The 15,000-nt window shown below is 43.2% G+C and overlaps 1 protein-coding gene across 1 annotated transcript in view; it reads left to right on the top strand.

Moving 5' to 3' along the window:
- Positions 1-15,000, top strand: part of LOC123499608 (proteoglycan Cow-like) — a 200,083-nt gene that overhangs the window by 175,179 nt on the left and 9,904 nt on the right. Inside the window, exons 6-9 of the mRNA XM_045247889.1 lie at positions 4,623-4,948; positions 8,044-8,125; positions 10,606-10,707; positions 13,854-14,007. Coding sequence (XP_045103824.1) covers positions 4,623-4,948; positions 8,044-8,125; positions 10,606-10,707; positions 13,854-14,007 — 664 coding nt within the window. The remainder of the gene's footprint in view (positions 1-4,622; positions 4,949-8,043; positions 8,126-10,605; positions 10,708-13,853; positions 14,008-15,000) is intronic.

The raw sequence follows: 15,000 nt of genomic DNA, 5'->3' as shown, positions 1-15,000 counted from the left end.
TACGGACACAGCGAGCCGCGTTTCACTTACTCCACCCCGCCTTGCCCCGCTCCACCACCCAGCCAACCACCACCACCACCACTACCCTTTTACCCTACATAGTATTTTCCAGCAAACACACGCCCACCGCCACCGAGGAGAAGCTAAATGATGCTACGTTCATTAGAAAGCATTTACATAACCTAACAAACATCCTTTCTCCCTCGCCGTTACATCACCACCACTACCACCACCAGGAGTACCACCACCACCACCTCTCCTATGAATTCCCGCTGCCAGAAGACTCAGTTAAATTGTCATGCCTTACGAGGACACACATTGGGGACAAACACATGCTGAGCGCAGAGTCTGGAATAATTGACAATGACCTGGGGAGCGGCAGGGACAGAGGTGGCGTCAGTGGGGGCGTGTAGGAGCAAGGAGTGTAAAGGGAAGGGTATGGATGTTGCAGTGGGCAGTGTATGGGGTGGTGTAGTGGCTATGGTGACACTATGAGGCCGGAATGTGGCGTAACAGTAGTAATTAAAGGTATTACGAAGGCAATAATGGTGCAGGGACAGAGATATGGGGGACGTGTAACACTGCAAGGGGTGTGGAGGTACTGGGAAGCGCGGCAGTAGTAGGAAAGTTAGTGTAGGAAGGCAGGGGGAGGATGAGAGCAGGAGGAGAGCAGCTATAGGTAAGGAGAGAGCGGGCGGTGTAGTCTGTAGGTGTTCGTGTGAGGAGAGGAAGGAAAGTCAGCGCGGAAATCATTAGCTAGCATTACATTCTGACTTCGAACCATTTGCCATTTCAGTTTACGTACGTTGGTCAATGAATGTTGCAATGCTGGAGGCTCTGGTGGTGGTGGTGGTGGTGGTGGTGGTGGTGGTGGTGGTGTGGACGGACTTGCACACCGCACCATTTATTCACTCATGTGTTTTATTTTTACCTTGCGTTGCGTTGAGTTCATTACGCGGGGAAGGGGAAAGGGAAGGGGAAGAGGAAGAGGAGGTTGAGTTGCCGGCAATGTTGCTTCGCTCACTAAGTAAAAGCGGAAATAATTAGGGGATTTATGCGTTTTGTTTTATGGAGAGAGAGAGAGAGAGAGAGAGAGAGAGAGAGAGAGAGAGAGAGAGAGAGAGAAACAGACTGAGACTTTAATGAAAGTATATCCAGTTTCATAAAGACGACCGCCTCATGTAAATCACCTTTCTACATGGCTATTACTGATGTTATTCTCTCTCTCTCTCTCTCTCTCTCTCTCTCTCTCTCTCTCTCTCTCTCTCTCTCTCTCTCTCTCTCTCTCTCTCTCTCTCTCTCTCTCTCTCTCTCTTTGTACCTTCATGCCGGCCTGCCTTTATGGTGAATCAATTGTTTCTGTCGTGGGTAGTCAAGCCATTATCCAGCCAGACCCATTAATAAAGGAGTTTCCAGGGAGTTCTATTCAATCATCAACTCTCTATCACCCATTAATGAACTCTGGCGGACCCAATGCACGGTTGATTAAATTCCTGAGCTCAGTTTGACGGAGGCGACCCTCTCATGAAAAACTAAACCGTTGCTAAGAGGAAATATAAAGTGAATCTAATACTTTTAACCGGGTCGTAGAGTTCTTGATGGTTGTTGGCTGGCTTAAAAAGGGTCTTGGTATACGCAGGAATGGATGCAGGAAGTAATATGCGCTCCTTGTTCTTACTAGTGTCAGGAAGCTTTTAAGATCTTACCATTTCCACGTATTATTCTTAGTTTTTTTACACAATCTTCTCAATTTTCTGATAATCCTTAACCTCTTCAGTACTGGAACGCATTTTTACCATAAGTTTTGCGTACGATTAGACGATTTTATTTACATTAGAAAGGCTCTATGGAGGTCAGAAGATTAATTCACAAAGTCTTCACTATTTACTTGTAGTTTTTGACACAATCTTCTCAATTTTCTAATAATCCTTAACCCCTTCAGTACTGGGACGCATTTTTACCATAAGTTTTGCGTACGATTAGACGATTTTATTTACATTAGAAAGGCTCTATGGGGGTCAGAAGATTAATTCACACAGTCTTCACTATTTTAATCCCCACACAAGTTTCTGAAGTTGTATAGTATCGCCAAATAGTACGCAGAATAAATATGAAAAAACACGTCTTGATACTGAAGGGGTTAAATAAGCTTTTCCTCTAATACAAATAACTTTCTACAGTTATTTTTTGTATACATTACTTTGCTTGTTTACTACTTTAAACATGCAAGGTCATTCTCTATTAACTTCAAAATAAAATCTTCCCCGACAACTTTTTTTTTCCCGTAACATTCAAATAATCATCCATCTTCACTACAGAATGAGGTTATCGAACTTATAATAATCTTCAGTATCTACTAACTTCAGTACTCAATTTCCCACACACCATTGGACAAAACGCAACTTTTCCCCCACAAACTTTCTTAATAACACACAAGTAACTTTACCTTTCCACAGCCACCGTTCTTTGGCAGACATGCAACACAATTATCAACTAAAAACTTTAATCTCAAAACACAGATATCAACTAAAAAAACACAAATCTCAAACACAAATATCAACTAAAATCTCAAACACAAATATCAAATAAGAATATAAAAAATTAACTAAAATTTCAAACACAAATATCAACTAAAAAACGCAAATATCAAAACACTTATCCTTTCATTTTTCCGAACCGTTTTTTCTTTTCATTTTGTTGGCTTTGACCAGAGTCTCTTCTACAACAGATACATCATTCCTCTATTGTTAACCAGCTTGGATTAGATTTGTTGTTCTGCAGTACATCCGTCAGTAATCTTGCATTCCATTCCATTCCATTCCAAGCTTGAGAAATTCAGGTTTAGGAGAGAAATGGGAGGAAAGATGTTGATGAGTGGAACGGACTCACTGATCATGTTGTTATAGTCAATAGGGAGATTTAAAAAGATGATTAGTTAGATTTATGGATGGGAATGATAGATGGAATTAGGTAGCTTTGCTCATACAGGGACTGCCACGTGTAGGTCTGACAGCCTCTTGCAGTTTCCTTTTTTCTTACGTTTTAAAGACTGATATATGAAGCTCGTCCTTTGTTTATACGCCTCTCCTATGTGCTAAACTTCCTCCTACACGCCTCTCTTCGCTTCATTTCCCCTCATTACACAAAGATCGATAGCATTACACAAGACGTCCCTCTATGAACCGTATCTGACCGGGAAAAAAAATACTGTCCATTATTCAGGAATTCGTGCGGTTAATTGTTCTTTGTAAATTGTGGATGAAAGACAAAGGATTAACTTAATAACTCGCCTCTAATTGTTTCCCGCAATCCTTCACATTTTTGTTTCTCTTACTGTTTGCAATCTTTGTTGCCATAGTTACTGTTGTTACTTGAGGGATAATACACGGAAGCATTCCTCCTCTATTTTTCCAGCAATGCTATAAGGATTCTCTGTGTTCGTGTTCCCTTACTCCACACTGGACTAATGGCAGCGTTAACTAGTGGCCAAGTCTTTATTCTATTCACTGTTAACCTTTAGAGCACCAACTGACTCCCTCCCTCTCCCCCTTCCCTCCTTCCCCTCCAACACCAGCCACTCTCTTCCTTCCCTCCCTCCCTCTAACACCACTCTACCTCTCTACCTCTGTACCTCCCTCCTTCCCTCCCTCTTTCCCTCCAACACTAGCCACCTCCTTCCCTCCCTCCCTCCAACAATAGCCACCTCCATCTTTCCCTCCTTTCTTCCCTCCCTCTCTCCCTCCAACAGCAGCCACCTTCCTCCTTCCCTCCATCCCTCCCCTCCATCCCCGCCACCTCCCCCCACCGCCCTCTTCCTCTGTCCTCCACTTTGCTGAAACTTAGACTTTCAAGAGGAGAGTATCAGGATACTTCGAGAACTAAATTAACTTCTTCTTTTTTAACAGGAGACAGGAGAGAGGAGAGTGAGTGTGCAGTGGGAACTACTCTCACTCTCACTCTCTCTCTCTCTCTCTCTCTCTCTCTCTCTCTCTCTCTCTCTCTCTCTCTCTCTCTCTCTCTTGGAATTCACTGAATGAGGACTTTTTACTGTTTCTTTCACTTGTTTTTTTTTCCATTTACATCAGAAACCAGTGACTTCATATTTGAGAGACCAACGTTTCACACTCACGCCACGTATGATTTCACCATAATATTCACCTCACCTCAACATTCCCGTCCTCCACGAACATCCCACACTGAAATATATACACCAAATCCTTCCTTTTCTAACCTTCCAAACCCCACAGGGAGAACAAACACACGCCTCATCTCAGCTAAATGTCTTTGCTACGAAGGTTCCACACTCAAGACATTCACCTTTTCATCCTCTCACGAACCCAAACCCTGTAAGAGAAACGAACACTTAGTCACTCTGCATAAAAAAGATAAATGAAGGTACAAGAAGTCATCGCAGACCCTACATATGATATCTCAGTGGTCCTTTTCGTTGAGTCGTCTTTCTTGCCCTTGGCCTGTTTTCCCCTTACATAGAATAACTCACTTTACGAAACTACACCACAAATCCTCCAGTCGATTACCCAAAACACAAAACAGTCATCAGATTTCCTTCTCACAAGTCTCGGACACCCACAGCAGCCCTTAACTCACCCCTCACCTTCCAGACACCAGCCCACATCTGGCCAAAAAGGAGAGACTTCGTGAACGGAAGGATGCTTACCTCACCAAGCTTCGCGCCACCACCCAGGACGCCACAGGAGCCTCAGCCCAAACCTCCTCCCCGGCAGAGTCCTCCAGCAGGGCAGAGGGACGGGAGAACAACACACGAGGCGGCAGGGGGCAGCAGGGGCGTGGCGGCAGGCGGGAGAAGCACAACAAGGCTGGGGACAAGTACAACAACAGGGTGAGGAGTCGCTTCGGCAAGAACAAGAAGGGAGGCAAGGGATTCAAGCACAGCAAGGACTCCTACGGCAGACTCGATAAGTACAATGTGAGCGTTCGTCAGCGTCTTCTACTGCCTGTTTAATTAATTCCTTGCCTCGCCACTCACTCCTTCCCTCTAATGACTTACACAACTTTTAAGCCGATTATTCTAATGTTACGGTCTCCTAAATAGCTACTTTCTTTATTTATATTTTTTTTACCTTACATAACTTCTTTGTGTGTGTGTGTGTGTGTGTGTGTGTGTGTGTGTGTGTGTGTGTGTGTGTGTGTGTGTGTGTGTGTGTGTGTGTGTGTGTGTGTGTGTGTGTGTGTGTGTGTGTGTGTGTGTGTGTGTGTGTGTGTGTGTGTGTGTGTGTGTGTGTTTCACTGTTTGATCTGCTGCAGTCTCTGACGAGACAGCCAGACGTTACCCTACGGAACGAGCTCAGAGCTCATTATTTCCGATCTTCGGATAGGCCTGAGACCAGGCACACACCACACACCGGGACAACAAGGTCACAACTCCTCGATTTACATACCGTACCTACTCACTGCTAGGTGAACAGGGCTACACGTGAGGAGACACACCCAAATATCTCCACCCGGCCGGGGAATCGAACCCCGGTCCTCTGGCTTGTGAAGCCAGCGCTCTGTGTGTGTGTGTGTGTGTGTGTGTGTGTGTGTGTGTGTGTGTGTGTGTGTGTGCTTGTGCGTGCGTGTGTTATGAGAGAATGTTCATGAGAGTATGTCAGGATTTTAATACAGTTTTTTTGGAGAAAGAGAGAGAGAGAGAGAGAGAGAGAGAGAGAGAGAGAGAGAGAGAGAGAGAGAGAGAGAGAGAGAGAGAGAGAGAGAGAGAGAGAGAGAGAGAGAGAGAGAGAGAGAGAGAGAGAGAGAGCAGAGAGAGAGAGAGAGAGAGAGAGAGAGAGAGAGAGAGAGAGAGAGAGAGAGAGAGAGAGAGAGAGAGAGAGAGAGAGAGAGAGAGAGAGAGAGAGAGAGAGAGAGAGAGACAGAGAGAGAGAGAGAGAGAGAGAGAGAGAGAGAGAGAGAGAGAGAGAGAGAGAGAGAGAGAGTAATATTTTATACTGCAGTCTTAAATAGCCTCGTTTTTACTCCCAGGAAATACGAGAATCCACCTTCCTCTTGTCTCTATTTCTGCTTCCATAACAGTGTTTACAGTGCTCTAACGAAGCGTGACCTTGGCAGTAAGAGGGCCTGGGATTGGCAGTGGCGGAAAAACATGAGAAACAGTTAGGCATTGGTGGTGAAAGGAGAGAGTTAAGGATCTGAGGAGGGAGGAGAGATTCAAAACACCAGTTAGGATTGGGTTACGTTGGGTCGTGTGAGTTAGGATTGGTGGCACATAAAAAGAGGAACGGTAATGGATTTCTAGTGGAGAGAAAGGAGGGGACAGTTGGTATTGAAGATTAAAAAATGGAGAGAATTCGGAGGTGAAAATATAGTTACAGTTACTAGGAGAAAATAAAAATAAGAGGAAAAATAGTAGAATAAAGATGAGTGTTACATTGAATTGAAGAAATAGTCATACAGTGAAGAGAGAATCAGGATCTGGATGTGAAAAGAAGGTTATAATTAGCCATCAGTGTTAAAAATAAGATGAGAGTATATAACAGAATAGAGGTGAAAGTTACATCAAATTAACGTCATATAAATATTGAACAGAGAAAGAGACTGTCAGGATCTGGATGTGAAAAGGAGGTTTATACTCGTAATTACCTATCCGTGTTAAAAAATAAAATGAGAATATATAACAGAGTAAAGGTTACATCAAATTAATGCCATATGAATAGTGAAGCATTGACATTAGAGGAGAAAATGGAGTAATGGACTGGAGAGAAAAAAATTAGATGGATAAAGTTGACCTGATGAGATGAATGTGAGATGAATGAGCTGAAAATAGTGACTCTCTCGTAAAGGCGAAGCGTCACGGTGAAATATTAAAATGCTTCAAAATAGTCACCGTTCAGTATTTACTTCACCCTCAAGAACACTCTGTCCCTTCAGGCGCTCGACCTACTAATGAACTCACCCACAATTATACTTTTAACCCCTTTAGTACCATGACGCCTTTTCATATTCATTCTGGTTACTATTTGGCGATTTTATACAGCTTCAGAAACTCATGTGGGTATTTAAATAGTGAAGTCTCTGGCCATTAATCTACTAGCTTCCATAGACGGTTCATAACATAAATAAAATCGTCTAATCACATCCAAAACTCATGGTAAAAATGCGTCCGATTACAGAAGGTTAAATGGAAAATTAAGATTAATTTGCCTAATAGCAATAACAAAGGAACAAAAACGAGATGGAAATAAACTTACAGATCGGAAATTAAGACTCCATCGCCAAACAACAACAAAAATAAGCAACATAATATTAAACTTATTGACAGAAAAATAATATTCATTCCCAAAATTTAAAAAAAGAAAACCAATAAAGAGTCGGATTTACATTGGTCGATAGAAAATTTAGAATCATGTGCCAAATAATAATGTAAAATAAAAACGAGTTATGATTAAACTTAAAGGAAGATCAGACAAATTCCATCGCTAAAGGTCATAAAGGTGTTCAGATCTCGCCTTCGTAATTAATCTTCCTGATATTGGTTCCTTTATGTGTGACCTACATATTCCTACTAAAAAAATATATATGTAAAAAGTAAAATTAAGAAATATATATGTAAAGGAATAAATTAATCTTCCTGATCTTCTTAGCACAGCAACATTGGTTCCTTTATGTGTGTGTGACCTTCATCTCCTTGCTAAAAAAATATATATATGTAACAAAATCAAACTAAGAAATATATATGTAAATGGAATAAAAACTAAAATAACGTAATTTCTACCATTTTTTCTTATTAATTTCGTTTTTTTTTTTACTGTGAAGCGAAAAATTATTGGATCAAAAGAAAAGAGTAGAAATAGATAACAAGGAAATATTTAACTTCATTACTCAGAGCAAAGACAAAAAAGAAACTAAAAATATATATCATTTACGTGTGTGTGTGTGTGTGTGTGTGTGTGTGTGTGTGTGTGTGTGTGTGTGTGTGTGTACCAGTGACCAAAACATCTAATATCATCTCTTCTTCCTTTCTCCCCCTCCCCCCTCGCGTTCTCTTCCCCCCCTCCCCACCAACAGGCTCAGCGCCGCCCTTGGTCTCACCGCAACAACAATGACGAGAACAAGTACAAGACTTCCAACACGGTGTGGGGTCCCAACGGTGAGTCCTCCTCCTCCTCCTCCTCCTCCTCCTCCTCCTCCTCCTCCTCCTGTTGATTTATCGCACCTGTTATTTGCGTAGTATCTTTTCTCTTGTTTTTTTTTTCTTAATTTATTTTGTTTTTATGCATCTTTTTTTCTCTTTTTCTCTATTCCATTTATTTATCTTAATTTACGTTTTGTTGTTGTTATCATTGTTGTGGTTTTGTTCCTTTCTCTTCCTGATTTTCTTTTTCCCTTATTTTTTTTTTTTTGTTTGTTTTCTTTCTGGTGAGTCTCTTTTCTGTTTGCTTTTGTGATCTTAAAGTAGGTGTTGTTGTTGTTTTTTTTTCTCTCCATACTTCTCCATATTCCTTCAATCTTCCATCATTCGTTCTTCTGCATCTATTCTCTCTCCACGCGTACAATCTTTATTTTCCGTTTATTTCGCTTGTTTTGTTACTTCTTCGCTATTTATTTTAGTCGTTTTCACTTGTTTCCTGTTTTTTTTTTTTTTTTACTCATTTATCATCACCTCATCTTTCTATTCTTTTCCTCCTATTCACTGCTTTCGTCGTTATCTTTGTTTCCATTCATCTTTACTCATTTATCACCTTAATTTCTCCCTCTGGCTACTCAAAATTACCCCATCTTCTTCCCCTTATCCTCCTCCTCTTCACCGCCTTCGTCAGTATGTTATCCTTATTTCCACTCATCTTTGCCCGTTTAGCACTTTCACTCCCTCCTCTGTCTACTCTAAATTGCCACATCTTCTTCCTCTTATCCTCCTCCTCTTCACCGCCTTTCTCGTTATCCTCTTCTCCGCAGCCTTCATCCTCTTATTCCTCTCACATCTATAGAAATTCACTTGGCGTTGCATCTATTATCATCACTGCCCCCTAAACTAGTTCTGAGCACCACGAGTCATTGCTTTCCTCCATCCTGTACCTCCCCTTTCCTCCTCCTTCCCCGTCTACCACCACCACCACCACCAGCATCGCCACGTTACAACTTTCCAAGCCAACTCCGTGAATGTTAAACGAAAGCCACATCCCAGTCACCCAGCCAGCCAGGAAGCGAGGGAGGCGGGCAGGCAGGCAGGGAGGCAGGGAGGGAAGCAGCGTCCGGGAGCATTCTTGTCGGGCCGTCGCCAATGTTACGCCTTGTAGCTTGGGTTCGGTTTTAATATACAGGAACATTTAAAGCTGCAGGGGAGAGGGAGGTGGTGGTGGTGATGGTTGTGGAGGGATTGGGGGAGAAAGTGTGGCGGGGAATATTCCAAAAGCAGTTGTAGAAAGTGGAAGAGTTAGGTTAGGTTAGGTTAGGTTGGGTTTATGTAAGTTTTATTTAATGCACGGCAGGAAATCGGGAATGGGAGGAGTTTCATGGGGTTAACTTTGCTGGAACTTGGTCGATTAAGCAATGAGTGAATAAGTGAGTGAGTGAGTCAGTGAGCTAGTGTGTGTTTGTATGTGTTGAGAGAGAGAGAGAGAGAGAGAGAGAGAGAGAGAGAGAGAGAGAGAGAGAGAGAGAGAGAGAGAGAGAGAGAGAGAGAGAGACAGACAGACAGACAGCAAGACAGACAGAAAGACAGAGACACAGGCAGACAGAGACAGAGACAGAGGAAAAAAGACAGAGACAGAGAGAGACAGAGAAAGAGAAAGTCACGTCAAGGCTGATGAAATACATACACACGCCGAGAGAATCAAGTCAGGGTGTGAGGGAAGTGTGACAGGCGGCAAGACGTGTGACTCGAGTGTGCAGTGAACGTGACGCTTCAGTAATTGGGAGAAAGGTATGGAAGGCGCGAATCAAAGGTAAGTGGGGGGCGTGACAGATGCACAGACAGGCAGGTACGTAGCTTTGTTAGGCGAGATATGAACAGGAGGCAATCACAGGTACACGGAATCACAGGTATGGAGACGCGTGTGATTGCTACAAGACTTGGAGCTTATGATCATCGCACGGACCATAATCAGACCTACAGGTGGCAGTCTCAGTGAAAAGAAACATGGGGAAATTAAATGGATATGATCAGTGGTATTTTTTCACGTTTCAAGGAGGCTGGAAAGAAAAACGGCTCCCTTGATCTCTGCTGTTTGTATCCCTAAAAAAATAGATGAATAAGATAGAAAATACAAAACGTTGCCATTTAAAATACACTTTGAATTAAAGATAGATAGATAAATAAATAAATAGATAGATAGATAGATAGATAGATAGACTGAATAATTGAATGATAGACAGATGGATAGATAGACAAACAGACAGACAGACAGACACAGATAAATAGATAAATGGATAGACAGATAGACAAACATAAACACAAACAGACAGACATATAAACAAAGACAGAGGCAGTAACCCAATGACCAGCTGACTGACTGATACATAGAAAAGATAAATAAAACCACCAAATAAACAACTGAAAAGACAGGGCAGGAGCAGGAGCGTGCGGTGACGGAAGCACCGAACACGAGCCTGACGAAGTGTTTCCCACAGAGTGCACGCAGAAGGCCCTGGAGGCGATGGGGAACAGGATGCTTGACTGGTTCTCCGTCATCATGGCAGACTCGCGCAGCCGACCCACTGTAGCCAACAAGGGTGAGTACTGTGACTTGCTGTGTGTATCTAGACAAATGTGTACAGTGAGTGGTTGGGAAAGTGAAGGTAATATAAGGTTTGTATTCTTTAACTTCTTCAGTACCATGATGTGTTTTCATATTTATTCTGCTTACTATTTGGCGATTTTATACAGCTTCAGAAACTTATGTCAGGGATTAAAATAGTGAAGACTCTACCTATTAACCCCTTCAGTACTGGAACACACTTTCACTTTCAGATCTGTGTACATTAGGAAGGGTCGCTGGAGGTCAGGAGATTAATGGCCAGAGTTTTCACTATTTCAATCCCCCACATAAGTTTCTGAAGCTGTATAAAATCAAACAATGGTAACCAGAGTAAATATGGAAATGCGTCAAGGTACTGAAGGAGTTAATATTCTGATCTCCCTTAAAAATTTGCTAATAAGTAAATAAAATCGTCTAATCATACCTAAAACTCGTAGTAAATGTATCCCGGTACTGAAGCGGCTAAAGCTGAATATCTAAAACGGTGAAAATAGAGGACATACATTGCATCAGCTTGTGTTTCTCTACCACCCACTTCACACACTGCCTTTTCTTGCCTACTCAGCCCAGAGTGCCCTAGAAATGACCCCATGGTATTCCCCACCCTATCCTTCCTTGTTATGTCTCTATCCTATTCCTTGCTGTGCTTTTTACTAGCCTAATTCACGTATCATCACTATCTCCTCTCCTATCCTTACTAACATCCCTTCATTCCTAATCCTATTCATCCTATCAAGCCGTAACCTTTTCCTATCCTATCTAGACATCCCTCGTTCCTACAGTTCATTAATACTGCTTTATATCCTTTCCTATCCTATCTTGAATTCACAATATCCTTAAAATAGTTTATCCAATCCATCCTAATGTACTCTGATCCTTTATATCCATTCCTATCCAGCTATCCTGTACTCAATAACATTCCTCATCCTATTCCTCTCTCTTCCTATCCTTGTTCTGTTTCATCCTTCATCACATCCTTTCAAAGACACTGTATCTCTTTTCCTTCTTCTTCTTCTTCTTCTTTTCTTTTCTTTTCTTCTTCTTCTCCTTCCTCCTCCTCCTCCTCCTCCTCCTCCTCCTCCTCTTCCTCCTCCTCATCCTCATCCTCCTCCTCCTCCTCCTCCTCCTCCTCCTCCTCTTCCTCCTCCTCCTCCTCGCAGTCTCTTCAATAACGTTATATCTAGTCTTCCATTATCTCCTATCTCTCCAACCTCCTCCTCCTCCTCCTCCTCCTCCTCCTCCTCCTCCTCCTCCTCCTCCTCCTCCTCCTCCTCCTCTCTCCTCCCATCCCTATCCTTCAGAATGTACCCTCTCACCTCCACTCAGGAAACTCAAAGTCCTCCGCCCCCATGTCCCCACTTCTCCATCTCCTCCTGTCTCCCACCTTACCTCCCCACCTCCCCATCTCCCCACCTCCCCATCTCCCCTTCTCCTCGCCTTATCTCCCCATCTTTTTTTCCTCCCCAGACACACAGGTAACTTTCTAGACCCACCAGCCCCACCATCTCTCTCTCTCTCTCTCTCTCTCTCTCTCTCTCTCTCTCTCTCTCTCTCTCTCTCTCTCTCTCTCTCTCTCTCTCTCTCTCTCTCTCTCTCTCTCTCTCTCTCTCTCTCTCTCTCTCTCTCTCTCTCTCTCTCTCTCTCTCTCCTCTCCTCTCTCTCCTCTCCCCAGCCTCTCCTCGCCTCCTTCCACCCGCCTCCCCCCCCGCCAGCAGGAGAAAGGTTTGATGCCTGCAGTAAGAGTGTTATGCCTAAAGCAGCATTGCGCGTCTCCGTCGGGATATAAATAAACAAAAGCATCGCAGAGACTGACTTGAAATAGAAGGAACGAGGCGAGACAAAGGCATCAGGTAGAACAGACTGCCTTTCAAAACCTGCTGAGTAAAATAATGTGAAAGGAAGTATAAGTTAAAAATAGAACCGTGATAGCTTGCTTGAGACACACACACACACACACACACACACACACACACACACACAGACACACAGACAGAAAGACAGACAGACAGACACACACACACACACACAAATACAGACATTATCATATTGATTAGAAAATAAATAGATGAATAAATGTTTATGCTAATATTTTCCTTTTTCTTCTTCTTCTTCTTCTTCTTCTTCTTCTTCTTCTCCTCCTCTTTCTATTTTTTTTTCCTCCTCTTCTTCCTCGTGCTCTTCTTTATCTTCTTTAATCATCTTCGTCCTTGTCATGTCTTCTTTGTTTTCTTCAATTCCTCCTCCCATTACTTTTCTTCCTCCTTTTCATTCTTCATTTTCTTGTCTTGATTCTCATATTTCATTTCATCTTTCCTGTTCTACTTGTCTTCCTTCAACTTTTCAACTTTTTCCTTGCTCCTCCTCCTCTTCTTATTCTTTCCACCTGTCCTCCTCCTCCTCCTCCTCCTCCTCCTCCTCCTCCTCTTTCATCCCTCTCCATCTTTATCTGTGTTGTTTTTTGTCTATTCTTCATCTCCTTTTCGTCTTTATATCCTCCTTCTACTGTTTCTTCTTCCCATGGTCCTGTTCCTCCTCATTTCCTCTTCTTCTTCCTCCTCTTACTCCTGCTACTGTTATTCCTTGCCTTCATACCGTTCCTCCTCATCTTCCTCTTCCTCCTGCTGTTTTTCTTCCTTCTTATTTCCTTCCGTCTTCTTTTACTACTATTCCTCCTCCTTCTGCTACTGTTTTTCTTCTTCTTTCTTCTCTTCCTCCTCCTGCTATTGTTTCTCGCCCTCCCCTTCTACTGTTTTTCTTTCTCCTCCTCTTCCTCCTCCTGCTACTGTTTCTCATTCTCCTCTTCTCCTTCTGTTTTTCTTCCTCTTCCTCCTTCCTCCTCCTCCTCATTACTACTACTATGACTACTACCATCTTTCTCCTACTATTTTTCTTCCTCTTCCTCCTCCTCCTTCTACTACTACTACTACTATCCTCCCCACTTCTTCTGTTCTGTTTTTTTTCCTCTTCCTCCTCCTGCTATTGTTTCTCATCCTCCCTTCCTCCTACTGCTCTTACTCTTTCTCCTTCTTTTCCTCCTACTAATACTATTTTCCTCCCCTTTCTAATGTTCTTCCACTTCCTCCTCCTCCAAGTACTACAGCTCATTCCCTCTCCCCGCAGCGCCGTCGTGGTGCAAGCCTGAGGTGTCATGGATGCTGGGTCACCTGGACATGGACAGCGACGGGCGGCTGAGCGTTAAGGAACTGTACCAGCTGGAGCACGATGACCACGAGCGCTGCATCAAACCTTTCATCGACCGCTGTGACTTGGACCGGTGAGTCGCCCGCACTGTGCCCTCCCTTGCCTTGCCTCCCTTTCCCTCCGCTTCCCTCCCTGCACTCGTCTGTTCCCCCACTCCTCCTCCTCCCCTTTCCTCCTCTCTCTCTCTCTCTCTCTCTCTCTCTCTCTCTCTCTCTCTCTCTCTCTCTCTCTCTCTCTGTCGCCACTTTACAGAGTTTCGATACTTCATGTAGAGGTTTGGTTTAGTTGGGTTAGGCCGGGTTGGGTTGGGTTGGGTTAGGTTGGGTTTAGTTGGTTTAGGCTGGGTTGGGTCGGGTTAGGTTGGGTTGGGTTAGGTTAGGCTTGTTTAGATGGGTTGGGTTGGGTTGGGTTGCTTTGAATTTGGCCTGGGTTTGGCTGGGTTTGAGTTTAATGGCTTGGTTTGGTTGGGTTAGGTTAGGTTAGGCTGGTTCGGGTTGGGTTGGGTTGCTTTGGAATTGGCTTGGGGTTGGGTTGGGTTAGGTTAGGTCAGGTTAGGTTAGGTTAGGTAAGGTTAGGTTAGGTTAGGTTAGGTTAGGTTAGGTTAGGTTAGGTTAGGTTAGGTTAGGTTAGGTTAGGTAAGGTTAGGTAAGGTTAGGTAAGGTTAGGTTAGGTTAGGTTAGGTTAGGTTAGGTTGCTTCTGTCATACGAAAGTTACCTGATTGTCACAGTCGCCACCAACACCGTCCCTAGTTTGTAGTGTTGTGGTTGGGTTAGGTGTTTTTGGTGGTGTGGTGTGGTGGTGTGGTGGTTGCATCTGTCTGAATGTTGGTGTTGTCACAGTGGTTTTACCAACATCGTCCCTAGTTTGCTGCTGTTTTTGTTGCTAATATCATCAACATAACCATTACTGCTGTTATTACTACTACCACTACTACTACTACTACTACTACTACTACTACTACTACTACTACTACTACTACTACTACTACTACTACTACCACTACTACTACTACTACTACTACTACTACCATCACTACTACTACTACTACCACCACTACTACTACTA

This window comes from Portunus trituberculatus, chromosome 50 (assembly GCF_017591435.1).
Source record: "Portunus trituberculatus isolate SZX2019 chromosome 50, ASM1759143v1, whole genome shotgun sequence".
Lineage (NCBI taxonomy): Eukaryota > Metazoa > Arthropoda > Malacostraca > Decapoda > Portunidae > Portunus > Portunus trituberculatus.
Note: the sequence above shows the minus strand (reverse complement) of the source record. Positions and strands in the feature narration are given on the sequence as shown.